Source organism: Delphinus delphis, chromosome 15 (genome assembly GCF_949987515.2).
Source record: "Delphinus delphis chromosome 15, mDelDel1.2, whole genome shotgun sequence".
NCBI classification, from domain to species: Eukaryota; Metazoa; Chordata; class Mammalia; order Artiodactyla; family Delphinidae; genus Delphinus; species Delphinus delphis.
In genome coordinates, this window is record NC_082697.1 from 85,030,532 (window position 1) to 85,048,315 (window position 17,784).

A 17,784-nucleotide genomic window follows, 5' to 3' on the forward strand; every position below is an offset into this window, starting at 1 on the left:
TGGAGTAGAGAAAACCCCTCGAGGCTAGCACAGCCCCAGCACAAACACTGCTGAAATCCCATTCGATCCCTCTGGATTTTTCTCTCATTAAGTATCGGCCTCTGACAAGTACGTTTTACAGATAGTGTATTAACCTTGGCAGAAAAATCATGAAAAGCTGTATTGAAGTCATGAAGTGGAACATAGCTCACTGTAAATAATACATAAGGCTGGAGTGGAAAATGGGATTTGTGTGATTAATGATGGAGCCCAGAACTGTAAGATGCTCTAATCAGGGATCTGTGGCTGGAATCAAAGTTTCTGAAATTCTCCCTTCTCATCTCTACTTCAGTTCCCCAGCTCCCAGAATACTAATGAGCCCCAAACGTTGTAATTGACCGAGCTGACCGGAGAGAAGTGCGGGGGTCGTGGGTGGTCCCACAGTGCAGCGTGGCCGTGGTCCCCTTAATCACCACGCGGTCCTCCGGAGGGTTCACGATGGACGTTCGATCTGGAAAGACACAAGTCGTGACTCAGACAAGATTACGTGCCTGAGCGTTTCCTCCCTCAGGGGGTGACGAATTGGTCATCTGACATCAAAACCTCCTAGTTTTCTCTTAGCTCGGCAAAACCAGTGCACATGGAAAGCACCCAGAAACGTTCAGGGAATTGAAAGCAAGCCTGTCCGCCTCCCCCAGCCCGTCTCAGGTCACTCCCGGACCTCAGACACTCCGGAAGGACACAAGAAGGAAGATCGTATGCAGACGGTTAGCGGGTTCTACACCCTGGATTCTTTCCCAAGATTGTCAACATTCTGGTAATTTCTACTGTCTACACAGCACGTCATGACTTTGCAAAGTGCTTTCATTTATGCTGTTTCACTTGGTCCTCACAACAGTCTTGTGAGGGTTGTGATAATCCTTTTCCCAGTCATCAGGAAGGAAAACTGATACAAGTACAGGGTCTTGCCTGATGCCACGGGGCCAGTAAGCAGTGGGGCCTGGTGCCAGGTGCAGGCCTGCAAGATCGTCCGGACCTGCGGCCGCCCGACACTCCACAGCTACCAGGGCCAAGGCCCTGGAGACGGCCCTGGGGTGTGTGTCCCCACGCTGCACACCTCTCGGGAGGGCGCCGCTCGGGCACCAGGAAAGGAGACGGAACTTGGAGCCATGAGACTGGGTTCAGAGCCCAGCCCGACGGCTTACCAGGGGGCATCCAGAGAAACGCCTCAGAGCTTATTAGTTTTCTTGTCTATGAAAGGGGGTGCTGCTACACTCACGCTGGGACAGAACAGAGTAGCTGACGCCTGGGAAGACCCCTGCAGGCCACACAGCACTGCACCAACCAGTCTAGGGCTATTATAATTTTGAATCTCAGCAGATCCACAAAATTTTCCAGTGAGGGACCTACAGAGATGCAGACGTCAGTTTTCCACAAGCTTTTAAATTTATGGTTAATTTTTGGGGACACTGGATGAATCAGATGTGGTTGATAGAATAGACCACCAAATGGAACAAAAGCTCTTTTTCAGTGCTTAACAATATTGGAGGATTTGGATTCATTCCTTTTAAACTTGTGATATTTTTAGAACACCTAATAAATGAGAAAGGGTCATTTATCGAAGCGGACCAACTATATCAGAGGAAACGCTAAGCAGACATGAAACAAAGCACAGTTTAGGTTTTCCTCAAGGATGGCATTTTAACAAGTTAGTCACTCAGGCAAGTTAAAAATTTCTCTCCTCGTATAGACGGCTTTACAAAAACCTATTAGTGAGCACTGACTGTCTCTTGCTTCTTTGAACAATAATTTTTTAGTGATACAGGTATGGATGAAGCAGAGAGAGAAAAGTTTATCAGCCAGTGAAGCTAAACACCTGGTAATCCAATCCTTATGTTCTGGAAGACAATTTATTCTGCACTTCAGAAACCCGTGTTATAGATAAAATAAAGAGAAAGAAAAGCTGGAGGAACCACAAAGATCCTTCAGTTCTCTCCTAACATAGAGGAAACATCCACATTTAATAGACGAGGAATGTTTTAGCTGGCTATAACGACAGTATAGAAAAAATGCTTTCTCTGGGATTTTCAACCTGGGTCCACTTTTCTTACGTGATGCTTATAAGATTAGCCAACCTATCAGGTTTTTTTTTATTTGAGCTAGTTTTGGGGGTAATATCCCTACTCTACTGAGGTTAAAAAGTTAATCTTTTCTCTCTCCTGAAACGTCCCCATTAAATCTTTGAAGACATTTTCTAATTATTCTTTTAGAGGCTGAAAAATTAATTACTGAACAGATTTCTCCAAATTAGTTGTAAAAATAATGATTCTCCTTTGATTGGATTAGCGAGTCCAAGGGCATATATTGACATCCCCGAGCACAGATGACACGCCGATTAAACCATTATTAACAGAGAGCTGCACACGGGCTGTGGTCCTTACTCCACACGGTGAGCGTGGCAGACGCGTTCAGGGAGCCCTCGGAGTTGGCTGCACAGCACGTGTAGTTGCCGGCATCCTGGATTAGGACAGGGGTGATCTGCAGACCCCCAGACTCAAGGAGCGTGAACCTGGGAATTCGCACAGAGCCACTGGCCAGAATGTGGTTTCCTGGGGACGACAGACAAAACAGCAATGTGAGAACTGCAACGTTCGAGAGAAGGTAATGCTCTGGTCGCACCCAAGAAGATGATGTGAGGAAATAATCAGAAGGAAGCGGAAACGTGATGCACAAAAGTAACCAAAGCAGTTCGCTTTAGCGTTCATTAGAATAACAGAAACCAAGAGCATCCTAATCGTCCAATGTTGAGAGATTTGGTTACACAAGTTATGATCCATGTATGTGATTGTTTCCTTTGGGTGACTGATTTTGAGTTTTCTTTATACGTGTATGCGTTTGAAAACTTTCTCTATAAAGCCATTATTGCATTCTAAATCAGGAAAGACAAAGAAAATATATAAAATGAAAGAAGCCTTTTTCTGATTAATCTGTAGGTTCGCAGATCTCTATAAGCCACGGCCCCAGTGCACGAGCTGGGAAGCCACCGACTGGTTTTCTGGGAGTGAAAAAAGATGTAAGTTTTGACGTTTCTCCCAGATCCAGTCCCCTAAGCATGACCAGTTAATCGATGAGGACGAACCCAACTCAGCCGCGGTTCGTTAAGGACAGACTATGTGCGCTGTTCGTTTAGTGGCAGGTGTGCTGAATGTGTGGACAGGGCTGCAGACGAGCTGCAAAGAGCCCAAGATGTGACACCACTCCTCACAGGAGCTGAAACTACAGTCGGATTAAGAGAGCCACACACGTCAAGCTGCGGAGGACGCAGGCGATCCTGTGCTAGAGCAACTTTCTTAGAAATGAAGGCGGATGTAGTCTTGACTGTGACTATTACCAAGGAAGCACTCCTGCATTCACAAAGGGGAAGCTGCGGCTGAAATCCAGAGCCCGTCGGGCCCGGGGCACCCGGGGAAGGGCTTGACGGAGGACCGCACCATTCACACGGCGTACAGAAACGTGCTTCCTCTTCCAGGCTGTGAGCTGCACAGAGTTTAAGGGGTCTTGCGCGTCTGACCCCTCCCCGTGCCCCTAGCATCGGCCCCTGGTGGGTGCTCAGTCAATGGATTTTTACTCTTTACCGAACGAATGAGTGAGAATAACCAACACAACGCGGGGCCGCTGGGCTCACTTGCTGCGTCGGCCGCGCCCTGCAGCAGGTGCGAGCGCCTACCTCTCCTCCACGCGATGGCCGGCCTGGGAGCCCCGGACACCTCACAGCTCAGGACGGCTGTCGTCCCGTCAGTAACCGTGGTGTCCGCCGGAAGCTGGGTGAAGGCTGGGGCGACATCTAGGCAGAGGAGGTGAACAGTGAAATATTCAGTGCGTCGTCCCTCGGAAACGCTCAAGCCAGCCTGGTGGAGTCATCCACCTGGGCTTTTACAGAACTAATCACAGAGATAACTGAGTGATGAAAAATGAAAACCTCTCAGGAAGACTGCAGCCCTCCACTACCCATCTCCCAGGCATCACCATCTTTGTTTACAGCCTGAAGAGAAATACGGTCTCGTGACGTAATGGACACACAAGTGGGGAAGAGCAGGAAGAACTGTTTCGACCGACGTTAAAGAGAAGAGAGATGTTTATTTAGATAAATCAAACAAGCTGCTTTCATTAGGTAAAGAAAAAGGAAAAAGCTAGTTTCTGAATATCCTACATCGTCCTGAAGATGACACTTTGACACTTCCTAGGATCCGTTCTGAAAGTTAAAACGACCAGATTCCAAGGGCTTCAGAGAAGAATCCCTGGGGGGAGCGTTGGGTCTTCCTGTTCACGGGGGACTGCCCGGGCCTCCAGCTTCCAGCAGCCCTGAGTCAGACCCAGGAAGACAGCGGCAGCTCGGGCCGGCTTCGGGGAGGACTCCGCTGACTCTGCACTACTTTGCGAAAGATTAAGCCAGAACCCCTGAGTCCCAGCCGTGACCTGCAGCGCCCAAATCCTGTGTCGGGGTCCCTGGGGTGCCTGGGCCAATGCCCCCGGGGCAGAAGCGGGCAGGCCCAGTGGACCCTGGGGCAGCCGCCCGCCTCTGCCCTCCCTCCCCGCTGGGCGTCCACCTCTGGTGCGAACCCCTGGATGACGTGGGGGCCCCCCGACTGGTCTCTTCCGCTCGTCCCCTCACTGTCCCCCCACACCAGGTGCGGAGGCCCTCTGAAAGCTTCAGACGACGCCCGGCCAGTGCCCACCTCAGAGCCGCGAGGCCCCACTCGCCCCCTTTGTGCCCGCACACACCTGGGCCGGCCTGTCCCTCCACGCATCTGTCGGGCCCCTGCAGCTCCCACCTGCACCGTGGCACGCACCTCTCCAAGGCTCTGCAGGGCAGCGTCCTCCCCACCTGCGGGCCTCAGCTCCAGTAATAACCCTCTCATCTCAGAGAACCCAGCCCCCTGCGCCCGCCCTCTAACGAGCTTCCCTGGCCGCTCTGGGCCTCGCCTAGTCTTCCTCTGTAGGGCCCCCAGCGCCCTCGGCCGTCTCTCCCCTCCCCCAGGACCCTCCGTCCTGGAAGCACGAGAACCTGTTCTTCACAGCATCCTCTCAGCTCTGTCCCCGCGCCTCACGGGCCCAAAGTAGCTGACACAGGTGCTCACTAAACGTTTGTTAAGTGAACGAATAAATATTGATTGTTTTAAACACTACTTTTCTTTCACTAAAAGTACTTTAATTAAAAAAAATCCCTTTTGCCAAACCCCGTACTTACAAAACAGACACGCAGCGTTACCATTATCACACATTTATTTGTTCACTCTCCAGTTGTCACGGTAACCAGGTGAAGTAGCACTTTCATTTAAATTTCCAAACCGATCCTCCTAAGAACCCTGTGAACTGTGCTGGTGGGTTCCATTTTGAAAAGAAAACTGAGTCTGAGAGAAATCGGATGATCTGCCCTGGGTCTCTCCCGAGAGCAGCGTCTGCAAACCACCAGCCTGGGCCTAATCCAGCCTGTCCCTGCTTTTGTAACGGAGTTCTGTGGAACAGCCACGTCTGCTCAGAACCGTCTGCGCTGCCTGCAGGCCACGACAGCAAGGTGAGGAGCAGCAACGGAAGCCACGTCCTTCAAAGGCGAAAACAGGCACCATCTGGCTTTGTACAGAAAAAGCTTGCCCATCCCTGCCCTACAACATCCACTATTCCAAACAGGCTGAAATAATTCTAATTGATCAAAACACAGTTTTTGGCTTAAGTCCCCAGTATTATCTCTGCTGCTTGAAGTGATACTGGTTTCCTATGCTCCACAACGGAGGGGAAATTTGACCCCCGGCCAAGGCTGGAGGAAATGACCCCTAGTTTACCAAAACATATGCGTGAATATTTCAGGATTGCGTCGGTCCCTTCCTACTTCTGGCTGACGAGAGCCACTGGCCACGCACACGCTGACCAGTCTGCTTTCTCCGATGGCTCTCAGTATTTTGCTTCCAAAAGGGCAGACGTGAAAGGTAGGGTTCCCTAATCACTAAATCCTACTTCGTTTTAGAAGAACAACATTGCGACTATGGGAGATTAAAGAGAAAACCCGCAAATATAATAAAAACCTTTACCTTTACTTCATTTTTCAGAGTGCCAAAGTATTTCTGTTACTGGGACAATAAAAGAAAGTCACAAAAGAACTATAATTGTTCAATAAAACTAAAATAGAGAATGAATATAAAAAAATGGAAAAAAGATCCAAAGAAAAAGACTCGGGATGAGCTGCTGTTCACTTAACCGTCTTTCCAGTTCTGTCCAGAAAAATGGCGAGTGTGTTCCTATGTCTCAGCAAAGCGGTGTGTTCAAGGGCTGGGAAGGTCAAGGCTCCAGAGGGCCGGGGGGAGCGCCGGGATGGGGGTGCTCGGGCTGAACAGACACGGGCGTTTTCTGACATGTCCATGGGGCGAGGACTGGGGAGGCCGGCTCTGCAGGGGGTAGTACTCACTGGTGACGTCCAGGTAGGTGTAGGTCTGGACCTCCCCGCCCTCGTTACTGGCGAAGCACTGGAAGATTCCTGAGTCCTCCGGACGCAGCTTCTGGACGCGCAGGCCTCCACTTGACAGCACGTGGTATCGAGGGCTCTGGAGCTTGTTGATGGAGACCGCGTCCTTGAACCACCGGAGGGTGGGAAGAGGGGCCCCTGTGCAGAAGGGAAACAAAAATCATTAAGCTTCAAGAACTCCTTACGTGAGGGCTAAACGGCAGTATTTCAACGGGCATTTTCTCATCTAGTCGTCCCTCCCAGCACCCTGTGAGGCGTCATTTTTCTCATCGTATGTGAAGACGGGCAGGGAGAGGCCCGAAGGGGGCGGTGTGGGGCAGCTGCAGACCCTCCGGCTCTTCCCACGCCTGTGCTCTTGTCCAGATGGTTCTGGCCGCGACTGACCTCGGGCAGGGCTGGGAGGAAGGTCTCTGTCTCTGCCTCTCGGGCTCGGGGAAGGGTCACCAGGGCGGAGGCTGTGCCACTCGGCAGAACACTTAACCCCGCCTTGTCCCCGCAGGGAACAAGGGTCACAGCGACCTCAAAGGTGGCTGTGAAGGCTAACTGGGTCAGTACACGAGTACCGCCTGGGGCCCGGCCCATGGCGCGCGCGGACAGAGCCGCTCGCTGCTCGTCGCCACAACTAAGGCCAGTGCCAGCGCGCACCGGCTTGGCAACAGCTCTAAGGAGCGGGATATCGCTGACCACCCGCTAGCGCGCCGTGCCGGGGCAGTGATGGGTTAGGTAAAGGAATAAGCACAGGAGGCGCATCTGGTTCAGGCTGGGGAGACACGAGAGGTCCACGCTGTGGCTGCAGGAAGTCACCTTGGCCCCCGACCCTGTACCCAAGAGCGGAGTGAGCTGAGATCACAGCCAAGACTTCGACCAAGAGGGCGAGGGCCACGCTGAGGCTCGGGGCCCAGCTGCCCCTCCTGGGTGCCCCTTCCTCATCCTGATGATGTTATGGGGCAGACCTAGGCCTCCAGGCCGTGAGACGAGTTGCTCGCGGTCTCGCCACCTGGAAGGAGGTTGAGGCTGGGGTCGGATGGGGCGTATGCAGCGGACAAGGTCACTGGGGAAGAACCCAGGTTGTCGATGAAGGGACTGTCCTTAGCCCGGGAGCACGAGGACCTCTGTTGCTCGTCCCCCAAATGGGTGTGGTCAGTGCAGGTAACCAGGCGATGATGCACTATTTCCTGGCGGCCTCGCTGCATGGGACACACCGGGCTCCTCCTCTTGCTGGCTTTTCCGGGAGCCTTGGGGAACCAGCTGAGGGAAGACTGCTCCGTTCTCCTTCTTCCTGGACCTGAGCAGGGTCAGGTTATCCAGGGAGGGTAGACAAGAGAGCCCATCCAGGGAACGAGACCACGGCACTCAAGACAAGAGTTCTGGGCTCCGGGGGGCACAGTGTGTTTGTTCTGGCCCTGCGGGAAGTGCAGAACGTCTGGGCTTATTTCTGGATCTCAGATGGTGCTGTGCCTCAGTCTCCCTAAATAGACAATGAATTTAAATAAAATATCTTGATGTGATTCATGCTGAAAGGCACACCCAAATCCCTTGCCTTAAGATGCTATGTAGGTATAAGATGTCTTCCTTAATAAATAAAGTTAATGTCGTGGAATATTTCAAGAGAAGGTATTCTCAGATTCTGTTCTTTGCCTAAATTATGCTTCCTGTCACTTTTCATTAAATCAGGAAATTAAAAAAAAAATCCATTGCAAGGTAGAAGCATAAGCAATCCATGTAAACTCTCATAAGAGCAATTACATGATGTAGTTTTCATAAAGAAGAACCACTTCACATGCTGCTATAGTTACATTGTTAAAAGGAAGAAGTAAATTATATGATGGCAATGCAAGGCTGAAAGACCCGTTCAGCGTATATTCATCAGCGTGTACTTAACAAGCAGTTTACTCTGCAGATATCAGGCCAGAGAAGCAACCTCTTGTCAAGGGGAGAGCCTAACATTGTCATTTATTGAAAAATAATTGTTAGTATATAGGGGAACTAGGAGTATATCTATTTTGGGGCGATTTAATGTCATAAACAGAAATCTTATCCCCACAGTATTGTAGATTCTCGTTTCTAAAACATAAGCACTCTAAATATTTTGTAGCTTCACTTTCACAGAGTTGCTGGCCGTAAAAAGCTGGTGTTCATAGAGAAGAGAGAACAATGCAGCAAAGACTTCCACTTGAACTTCACAGGACTCTTCTCATTCCTGTCTTCTCCCGCCCTGAGCCCCAGCATCGGAGAAGAGAAGCAGAGCAGGGATGGAGACTGCACCCTGGGAGCTGGCGGGACTGGGAACCAGAACCAGTAAGGAAATGACACTTCTGGGCGGGAACAGCTGTGGCAGAGGCTCAGTGGATGGAGGGGAGGGGAGGGGAGGGGACGGGAGGGGACTCTTGGCTGGACGCCCCTCTCTACGCTGACACTCAACACTGTCCTGAGTGACACTCCCACTCCTTCCCCGAAATGGAAAGTGACTTGCAGATCGGTGGTATCTGTTCCGAGTCCCAGGGCCTTGGCTCTCAGGGTCCAGGCCTAAGCACTGGCTTTGGAGCTGGTGCCTGTGGGTTTCGATCCCGTCTCCACCAACACGTGGCCCGAGGCAGGCTGCCTGTCCGGGGCTCAGTGAGCCACGCCCCGGCGCCAGACCGCGGGCGGAGCTGAAGGTGTCTCCTTCATGGTCCTGACTGCGCTTCGAGCGAGTTACTTAGCTTTGCTTCTTAAGGGGTGTTTTCCCATGTATAGAGGGACGTAACGATCGCTCCCTTACGCAGCTGTCATGAAGATTTACAGAATTGTTAGGAATCCTCGCCCACCAAACTCTTAGAAGAAAAACCCCACCCTTAAGATGAACAGGTGTTAACATAAAGGGTCCTTTTCCTTACTTGACAATCTCCAGAGGACTCGTGAAGTTTTGTTTGTGAAATCGCCACAGACAGCCCGTCTCTGTCGGGGCGTTCAGCGTAACTACTTGCGTGCTGGACACGGAATGGGAACAGGGGACAACGAGGGGGGTGGAGGCTCGGGGCGAGAGGTAGAATTCCCTGAGTAACAAAGGAAAAGTCGACTCCAAGCTGAGAGGGCGGAAAAACAGAAGATTTCCTATCTGAGAAGTGGGAACGATCTCTCTTCTCTCAAGTGGGCGTGGTCACCAGTCCCGCTCACCCCACGGATGAGAATGAACTTCCTGCCCCGAGTCTTAGGGCTCTTGCAGAATCGAGCCTCTGAAGGGAGGCAAGGGGACAGGACTTCATCTCTCTCTGTTGGGACGGACAGGGTGAAGGCTTCCTTGCTGTTCCCTTGGGTAAGGAGTATTATCCCCGCTTTGCAGGTTACATGCCCAGCAACTGGGTTCCACTCCACGCCAACGGCCCCGTTTCTAATCACCACAGTCAACCTGTCGCTGTCCAGAGGACGGCTCTGCCCTGGAGACGCCATTTCTGTTCCTCCACCACGTCGCTGCTTGCCCTGCGGCTCCCGCACTCACCCACGGCTCCACACACGATGTCCACGGTTTCTTCCACTTCCACTAAAATCCGACTCTCAGGTTCCGCAGTAAAGTACGGCGGCTCTTTAAACAAGAAAAAACCAAAACAGCCCGTAAGCCAAAGAGGTGTATTTCAGAAGACCCTCACAGCCTGCAAGAGTTTGAGCTCCTTTTAAAAACTATTTTTGAAAACTTCATTAGTTACCATCGTGCACCCAGACTCAGGATTCGGTGCGCAGAGGCCAAAGGCAATTTACAGTCTAAGGTTCTGGAAGGCAAATTACTACTCAGGGCACTGGCTACTTTTCAGTTCATGGGCTTGAATAATGGAATGTCTTAAGTCATATTTTAGAAGGACTATCCCGTGAGGTTCATAAAGGTTTATATTTACAGCACAGTATTTTATAGCCTACTTTGCTTCAGTATCTAAACTAAACAACAACTCGTGAAGCATGTTAAATAAAGCACCGCAGACAGGCGCCCGGCCTGTTTCAGGGAACGGGGCAGCCTATTAACATATTTTTTAAAGTCTTAGCAGTTCTTCTTCTCCAAAATATAGATTTAATACTTCAGTGGAATGCAAAGTAATAGCTAAGAGAAGAAGAAAATGGGCCTCTCGTCCATCTTCAGTAGCAAAGGAAACCCCACCACTCGCATAGCTCCAGACACCCTGCTCGCCTTCCTGCTCAACAGCAAGACAAGCAGCAGTTGTTTGTATTAAACGATGAATCTCCTTGGAGACTAAACTGCAGTATTTTTCTCAGTTTATTCAGCAGGAATTCAACGGTGGCAAGGCCAAGTTCGAGGAGTATTAAGGTAGTAGTGATTTCATTATCATGATAACAAAGGGCCGTTGTATTCACTTTCTGTGTGATAATTTCTGGGCGCTGTCTTCCAGAGTGGTTTATTTCCACTGTAATTGTGTTGAATGTGGATACTACAGCTTGGCTATATCTTGTATGGACTGTATCGTTAAAACAGGGTGGGACCTAAAAGACCAAAAAGAGAAATGAAAACTTAGCATTTCAAGGAGATGATTAAGGAGACAAGGCTGAAGGTTCCTCGCTGGAAGCAGTCAGGTATCAATCCTGCAATTACCTGCATCGCTCAAGCGGAAACAATCTGCTGAAGGAACCAGTCTGGCTGAGGCCACGGCTGCAAATTCACTAGACGGAGGCAGATTCTCCACTGAGTTGTGTGTGTGCAGAGACCAGGCCTCAAGAAATACTGCAGAGATCCCACGTCTCTTTCTCAAGCTGGTCTTCACTGCTCACTCCTGCGTGCACACTCACGCGTGCACATTCAGCTGCGTCTCCTTCATCCCTAACAATGACAACAGCGTTGCTTGTGCTCTAACTACACAGCAGCTGCACCCTGCCGAGGCCCTGGTGTGCAGGTCACGCCCCGTTCTCATCAGCAAATGCTGAAGCTGATATCTACCGCTGTGGTCTGGTTAAAGGGATGTGCGGGGAATGGAAAAGAACTAAGTTAAAACATCAACATCTGCTATGACGGATAACAGTTTTCTTTTCTTAAACATTTTTATTTTAAGATCACTGGAGAGTCCCACGCGTTTGTAATACATAATAAAGATCCCTTGTGTCCCCTCAGCAGGGACATCTTGCAGAAACTATAGTCCAACCAAGATACTGACAGTGAAACGTGTAGCCTATTGTATTCAACGTTCCCGGCCCCCCAGTCTCGGTTGTACTCGTGTGGACGACTCAGTGCAGGTCTGTGCATCCACGCCACCGTCAAGATGCAGAACGGGCCCGCCACCACCGGGGTCCTCCACGCTGCCCTTCTGTAACCATGCCCACCCCAAGGTCCCATCCTGAACCTCTGGCAACCATGCATCTGCTCTCCATCTCTATAATTCTGTCCTTTCAAGAACGTTATATAAATCAAATGATACAGTATGTAACCTTCGGAACTGGCTTTTTCCATGCAGCATACTTCCCTCGAGATTCTTCCAAGAGGAGTCACACTTTGGTGGGAAGAACCCATACCTATAGATATGCTCAACATCTACAGGACCAGACAATCCCCGAGGCACTGATTACAGAGGCTGTCTGGCACCCTGGCCGATGTCCCGGTGCTGCTGTCCCTCGCCCTGCAGTGCCCAGGTCTTCCCCAAGTGCTGGGGGGGAAGCCCCCAGGGTCAGAGACAACGGGCCCTCCTCACATGGTGACCTGAGGCTGGACCGAGCTGACTGAAGGCCTGGCTCTGGGGCTGCAGGTGCCTTAGGGACCCCCGGGCCTGCTCAGGGCGGCTCCTCTGCGAGCGCCGTCATCCCCGCCCGGCCAGTTCCACCGGCTCACGGCTCCATATCCTCTGTGGCCCCGAGCTCAGAGCCGCCAGGCTCCTGGGCACGTCCCGCCGGGCGGTCTGCTGGAGCTGGCCGAGCACTGTGTGTCTCCTCCGCAGCCGACACCCAGGCAAGCTTTAGTGGCCAGGGAGGCCGGGTCTGCTCACCATTTATTGGTTCCCCCGCCTCTTCCGGGAAGCCTTCCAGGTGCTGAGCCCTCAGCGCAGCCGTGGGGCGGCCGAAGCCCTCCCAGACGCACGCGGCTTCCGACGGTAACGTCATCTCTCCCACGTCCGCACGTTACCACTTCTCTCCCTGCTGACCCCGTATTCCAGCCCAGTTCAGCAGTGCCCTCAGCTACTTCCGCGTACACTCATCTATAAGGAGAACAGTGGGGGAAAGCACCGGGCGGTTCACCCAAGAAAGACTGAGGTGACTGGTGGGAAGAACCTGCTGTGAACGAGTCATCCCGCCACGGACTTTTCAACCACTTGATCTTCAAAGGGCAAGTGCGCGTCTCAGCTAATCAGCAACAACTCTGTCTAGAAAGGGTACCCTGCCAACGCAGGTGCACACTAGACTTTTAAAAATTTATCGCAATGGAGGCCAATAAAACCAGGGACTGAAACTAACACTTTCACCTCTTTTGAAACAATATGAAGCCGTCAGGAAAACGTTCTCATCCCGTGTGACACCGGCGTGTTAAGAAGAGGCCAGCCACGCGGGCTGTCCTCCACACGTCCCCCGGGGGCCACGGGCAGCTCCTCCAGGCAGCACGGCAAGCCTCCAGTCCCCCGGCCTCAGAGCCTGAGGCAGGGATACTTCCCAGGCAGCCCCCAAATTAGGATCCCTCAGGCTCTCCTGCCCTTGATGCTGGGCTCTGGCTCCTGCACCATCCACCCCACAACCCCGGCTCACGGCACAGCCCAGAGATGCCCCCTCTGCCGTCTGCCCTTCTCCCAGAGCGGCCGTCTCGGGAAGTGGCAGGGCCCGTGGTGTGCCCTTGACTCGCCACTGTCGTCCACGCTTGCATGCCTTTGTCCACTGGGGTGGGCAGAATGCCCCCAGGAGATGTCCACCCCAGTCACCGGTACCTGTGAACATGCTACACTACGCGGCAGGGGAACTCTGTCGATGTGACCGAGGCCATCGACCTAAAAACGGGGAGATGATTTCAGAGCAGCGGGGCGGGCCCAGTCTCATCACAGGGACCCCTAAAAGCAGAGAGCTTTCTCCAGCTGGCAGCGGGAGCGACGGCAGGAGGGGAGGCCAGAGATCCGCGGTGTGAGGACTCGGCCTGCTGCTGGCTCTGAAGATGAAGGTGGCCACAGCCAGGGATGCCGGTTGTCTCCAGAACCTGAGAAAGACCCACCAAGAGCCAGAAAGGAAACAGGCCCAGTCCCACAACCGCATGAACTGGATTCTGCAGCCCCTGGGTGAGCCGGGAGGTGGATCCTCCCGGGGCCTCGGGAGAAGAGCCCAGCCCAGCCACAGCCTCGGCTGCAGCCTCGGGAGGCCAAGAACCGTGAGGCGACACATCTGTATTATTTTAAGCTGTTGAGTTTGTGGTCCTTTCTCACAAGAGCAACACAAAGGCCGTCACTGGTCCTGGCTCCTCCCCGTGGACCAGCCTTTCTCAAGTTGCCTCGTTGGCAAATTCATACCCATCTGCAAGGCCAGTCCTCGTGTTCCTTCTCCTGCAGCCGGGCTGGGTCTGCCCCACCCAAGTACCCCTTGGGACCGATGACCCACGTCTGTGTGATGCGCCCACCACGCTGGAGGCTGCTTCAGGGAAGAGCGTGTCTTGGTCATCTCTGCGTCTTAGCACCTGCCATCATTTCTGAGAAGACACTTAGAAACCGCCCACTGGAGAAGAGAGAGAGGAGACGCCCACAGACTTCAGGACCCTGAAACTCCTTCGGGCGGAGACGCATCTAACTCGTCTTCATGCCACCCAAGCTGGTACTCCCGCTGGGTGCCTGGCACACGCTCTGCGCTGGTGAATGACAGGCGGGTGAGCGGAGAAGCAGAGGATGGCGGGGGAGCCTGGAATTGGACGGCGTGTGCGAGAGTTCACACCCTGCTCCCCAGACAGAATTCCTGCTCATCTCGGGGCACCAGGAGCTGCCGGTGCTGCATCCAGGGGCAAGTCACGCCAGCATCGTCTGAGGTCTGTCTCACGCTTCCTCTGGTTTTAAGGAACAGCTCTGTGATAGCTCTTTTCTGAGCTTTAATCAGTGGTAAGATGCCATGCGGATAAGCTCTCCAGTTGGTGACAGGACGCCGATAATGAATTTGGGAGCTTTACTAGGGGTCGTATGTGAAAACTATAAAAAAAGACATCTCAGGCTTTTCTTAAACCGATGTGAACAAGTTAGCAGGCAGGTGCTCTGTGAATCTCCATGAGGAAAGGACTATATGCTCCCTGCAAGATTCTCTTCTGGCCCGAATTGCTGTGAAAGCCCCTCTCCTGCCAACCCCAGGGGAGCCCCCTCACCCCCCGCCTTGCTGAGTGTGTAAGCACTCGCCGCGTGCAGCTATAGCTACCGCGTGAAGGGACTGCCTTCCGCATAAGACCCTGGACGCCGGGACCAGCAGAGCTTCGGGGAGGCCGACTCAGTAAAGACCTCCGTGTCAAGTGGAGGGAAGGAAGGAAGAGAACAGGAAGGAAGGAAGGAAGGAATCTGGGTTGCAAACAAACGTCTAAGAGATGCTCAGTCTCAGCTCTAGGGGAACAACTTCTCAGTCACGGTGCTGCTATCAGCAGAGAGGTGTTACAGGTAACTTGTTATTTTAATAGGAGTTCAGATATTGGAGTTTCTGCATGATGTATGTATAAAAAATCAGAATAGACTTGAGGTTTACAGAGAAAGCTCTGTACAACTGTCATGCCCACTCACCCGAGTTTCTGAGCGGGGGTGAAGAAGGCATTGCGCCTCGGGCAGGACACGTGTATGCATGGCCGCGCTGTGCGTGGGACCAGATCCGTCAGTCTGGACGGGAGATGGACCCGCCGTGTTTCACGGAGGTTGAGACGTTGCAGCATTGGTAAGAGGCGTCGTTTTGTTCACACCCAAGAAAGAAGAAATGCTTCCGTGGGTCGCGAGACACATGCTGACTTCAGAGGCTGCAGGCGTGGAAGATGCATCACGTCACCGCTGAACGTAAAGCACTAAGGGTGACGCGTGTCACCGCGGAGTCCTACCCACGGCTCCCAAAGCTGCCATTTCAGTCCTTCCGTGCCCGTTACTTCATATCGTCCTCACAACACGAGCCGGAATCATCTTCTGCAGCACCCACGTTTCACAGCCGTGGACGCTGAGGCCCGCAGAGGCCAGCGAGTGGTGCAGTGAGAACCTGGGCCCAGTCCCGTCTCCACAGCCTGTTCCATCATGCATGCAGCATCAATGACCCACTAGAGTGTCCGCTCTCTGTAGGACAAGAGCTGGGACAGCGTCACTCCTCTGCCCGGTGAAAAGTCTGAGAGGTCACAGAGGCAAGTGGTGACGACTGAGGGAGTCCTGAGGGACACGCAGACCCACAAGGCAGGTAAGGAGGGACCCGGGCAGGAAAGGCCATTCATCCTAAGCACAGGTGCTCGGGGGTCTGAAGGGCGACGGTCCACGTCTTGGGTGGGCCTCCTTGAGAGGCAGATCTGAGACAGGGCTCCCTGCCAGTGGTTTATCCGGGAGGTGATGGGGACACCATCGGGAGGGCGGGAGGCCGGCTGTAAACGAGCGCGTCGCCAAGGCGGCCCCCGCTGTGGGTGACTGGGTTTACCCCGCGGGGAGACTCTGGAGGCCAGCAAAGACCCCAACCTCCAAATCACATCCCCACCTTGGGGCTGAGGACCCTCCGGTCCACATGGCGCTGGACTGACGCACGCCGGGGGGTGTGGATGCCAGCACTTCCAGCCTGCCACATGGCGGGTGCCCTGGCCTCACCCAGGGGCAGCCCTGGCTCCAGTGGCCAGAGAACGCAGTCAGGAAACGGGCCCTGAGGCGTCTGTCCCATCGCGTGGGGTGTGCGGTGTGTGGGCAGGTAAGCAAACGAGCGGCGAAGCAACAGCCACAGACTCCCCGCAGGGCAGGTGGAGGAGACCGTGGACCGCCGAGCCCAGGAGGCCGCTTGCCCTGCCGTGTGGAGACCTCAGAAATCAAGCAACGCGGCAGCCGACCTGACAGGTGGGCTGGACAGCCTGTCTTGTCTCATCAGCAAGAGACAGGAGCAAACGGAAGCCAGTCTGTGTCTGCTTTCTTTCACCTGCACGTTCATGTCGATATTCGCCGCACGGTTCCACCAGCGACGGGGCCATGGAACCGGGACCAGGGTTTCCTGGGGATCCCTCCCTCCACGATCGCTGGGCTTGGGGCTATAATCTCCCAAATCACTCCGAATTGACAGAGGCTCTTGAGGGCTTTCCCAGGATGATTCAACCACAAAATCCTACCTGTCACAGCAAATTCTTATGAATAAAGGGGCTTTAAAGGAACATCATCAAGGTACACGAGTGTGTCTGTGTACCTTTAAAAGCCAGAACACGGAGAGATGGCAACTCCGGAGAATACAGAAACAATCTGCTCTGGAATCCAGATGGAAGTGCAAAACCCAAGTTCACGTGACAGATTTAAAAATGATTTTTTTCAGTAAATTTATTTATTTATTTTTGGCTGTGTTGGGTCTTCGTTGCTGCATGTGGGCTCTTCTCTAGTTGCGGCGAGCAGGGGCTACTCTTCGTTGCGGTGCACAGGACTTCTCATTGCGGTGGCTTGCAGAGCATGGGCTCTAGGTGCGCAGGCTTCAGTAGTTGTGGCACACGGGCTCAGTAGTTGTGGCTCGTGGGTTCTAGAGTGCAGGCTCAGTAGCTGTGGCGCACGGGCTTAGTTGCTCTGTGGCATGTGGGATCTTCCCGGACCAGGGCTCGAACCCATGTCCCCTGCATTGGCAGCTGGATTCTTAACCACTGCGCCACCAGGGAAGCCCTTAAATATTTTAAAAAGGGAATTATAATGGAAACAAACGTTCTAGTTTACAGGGAGATAGATTTCTTCTCTTGCTTAAATTACCTTGAAATGTTTTAACACAATAGAGTCCTGTCTGCTGGAGATTTACACGTTTACAATTTTAATTTGGGTTCAGTCTATAATGCGCTGTGCTCATGTAGCTGTAGATCACCCCCGACAGAAAGGTCCTTGCCGGGAACGGGGCTGGGGTACTGACATCTCTAAAGTGTGGCTGAGAAAGGGAGCAGAGAATCAGCTCAGATCCCTAGTGGAGAATCAGCAATGATTTGTGACTCAAAACCTGCCTTCTCTGACACTTAAAATTCGTGCACATCTTTCAGAGGGGCTGACAGCTTTGCATCACATGAGTTTGGCAGTCATTTTCAGGCCACAGAGCCACTTCCTAATGATTTAAAGGAATGTGACACACTCAAGGCAAACTGCCTTTTATGCAGCATTTCTTCACACTCCTGCTAATTTTTTATGAAAACACAAGCT

At 52.7% G+C, this 17,784-nt stretch overlaps 1 protein-coding gene across 1 annotated transcript in view; it reads right to left on the reverse strand.

The window, feature by feature from the left end:
* The window catches only part of SDK1 (sidekick cell adhesion molecule 1), a 529,423-nt gene that overhangs the window by 208,669 nt on the left and 302,970 nt on the right, over window positions 1-17,784 (reverse strand). Inside the window, exons 7-11 of the mRNA XM_060032516.1 lie at window positions 9,975-10,058; window positions 6,440-6,634; window positions 3,707-3,823; window positions 2,421-2,588; window positions 388-490 (exon numbers count right to left, since the gene is read on the reverse strand). Coding sequence (XP_059888499.1) covers window positions 388-490; window positions 2,421-2,588; window positions 3,707-3,823; window positions 6,440-6,634; window positions 9,975-10,058 — 667 coding nt within the window. The remainder of the gene's footprint in view (window positions 1-387; window positions 491-2,420; window positions 2,589-3,706; window positions 3,824-6,439; window positions 6,635-9,974; window positions 10,059-17,784) is intronic.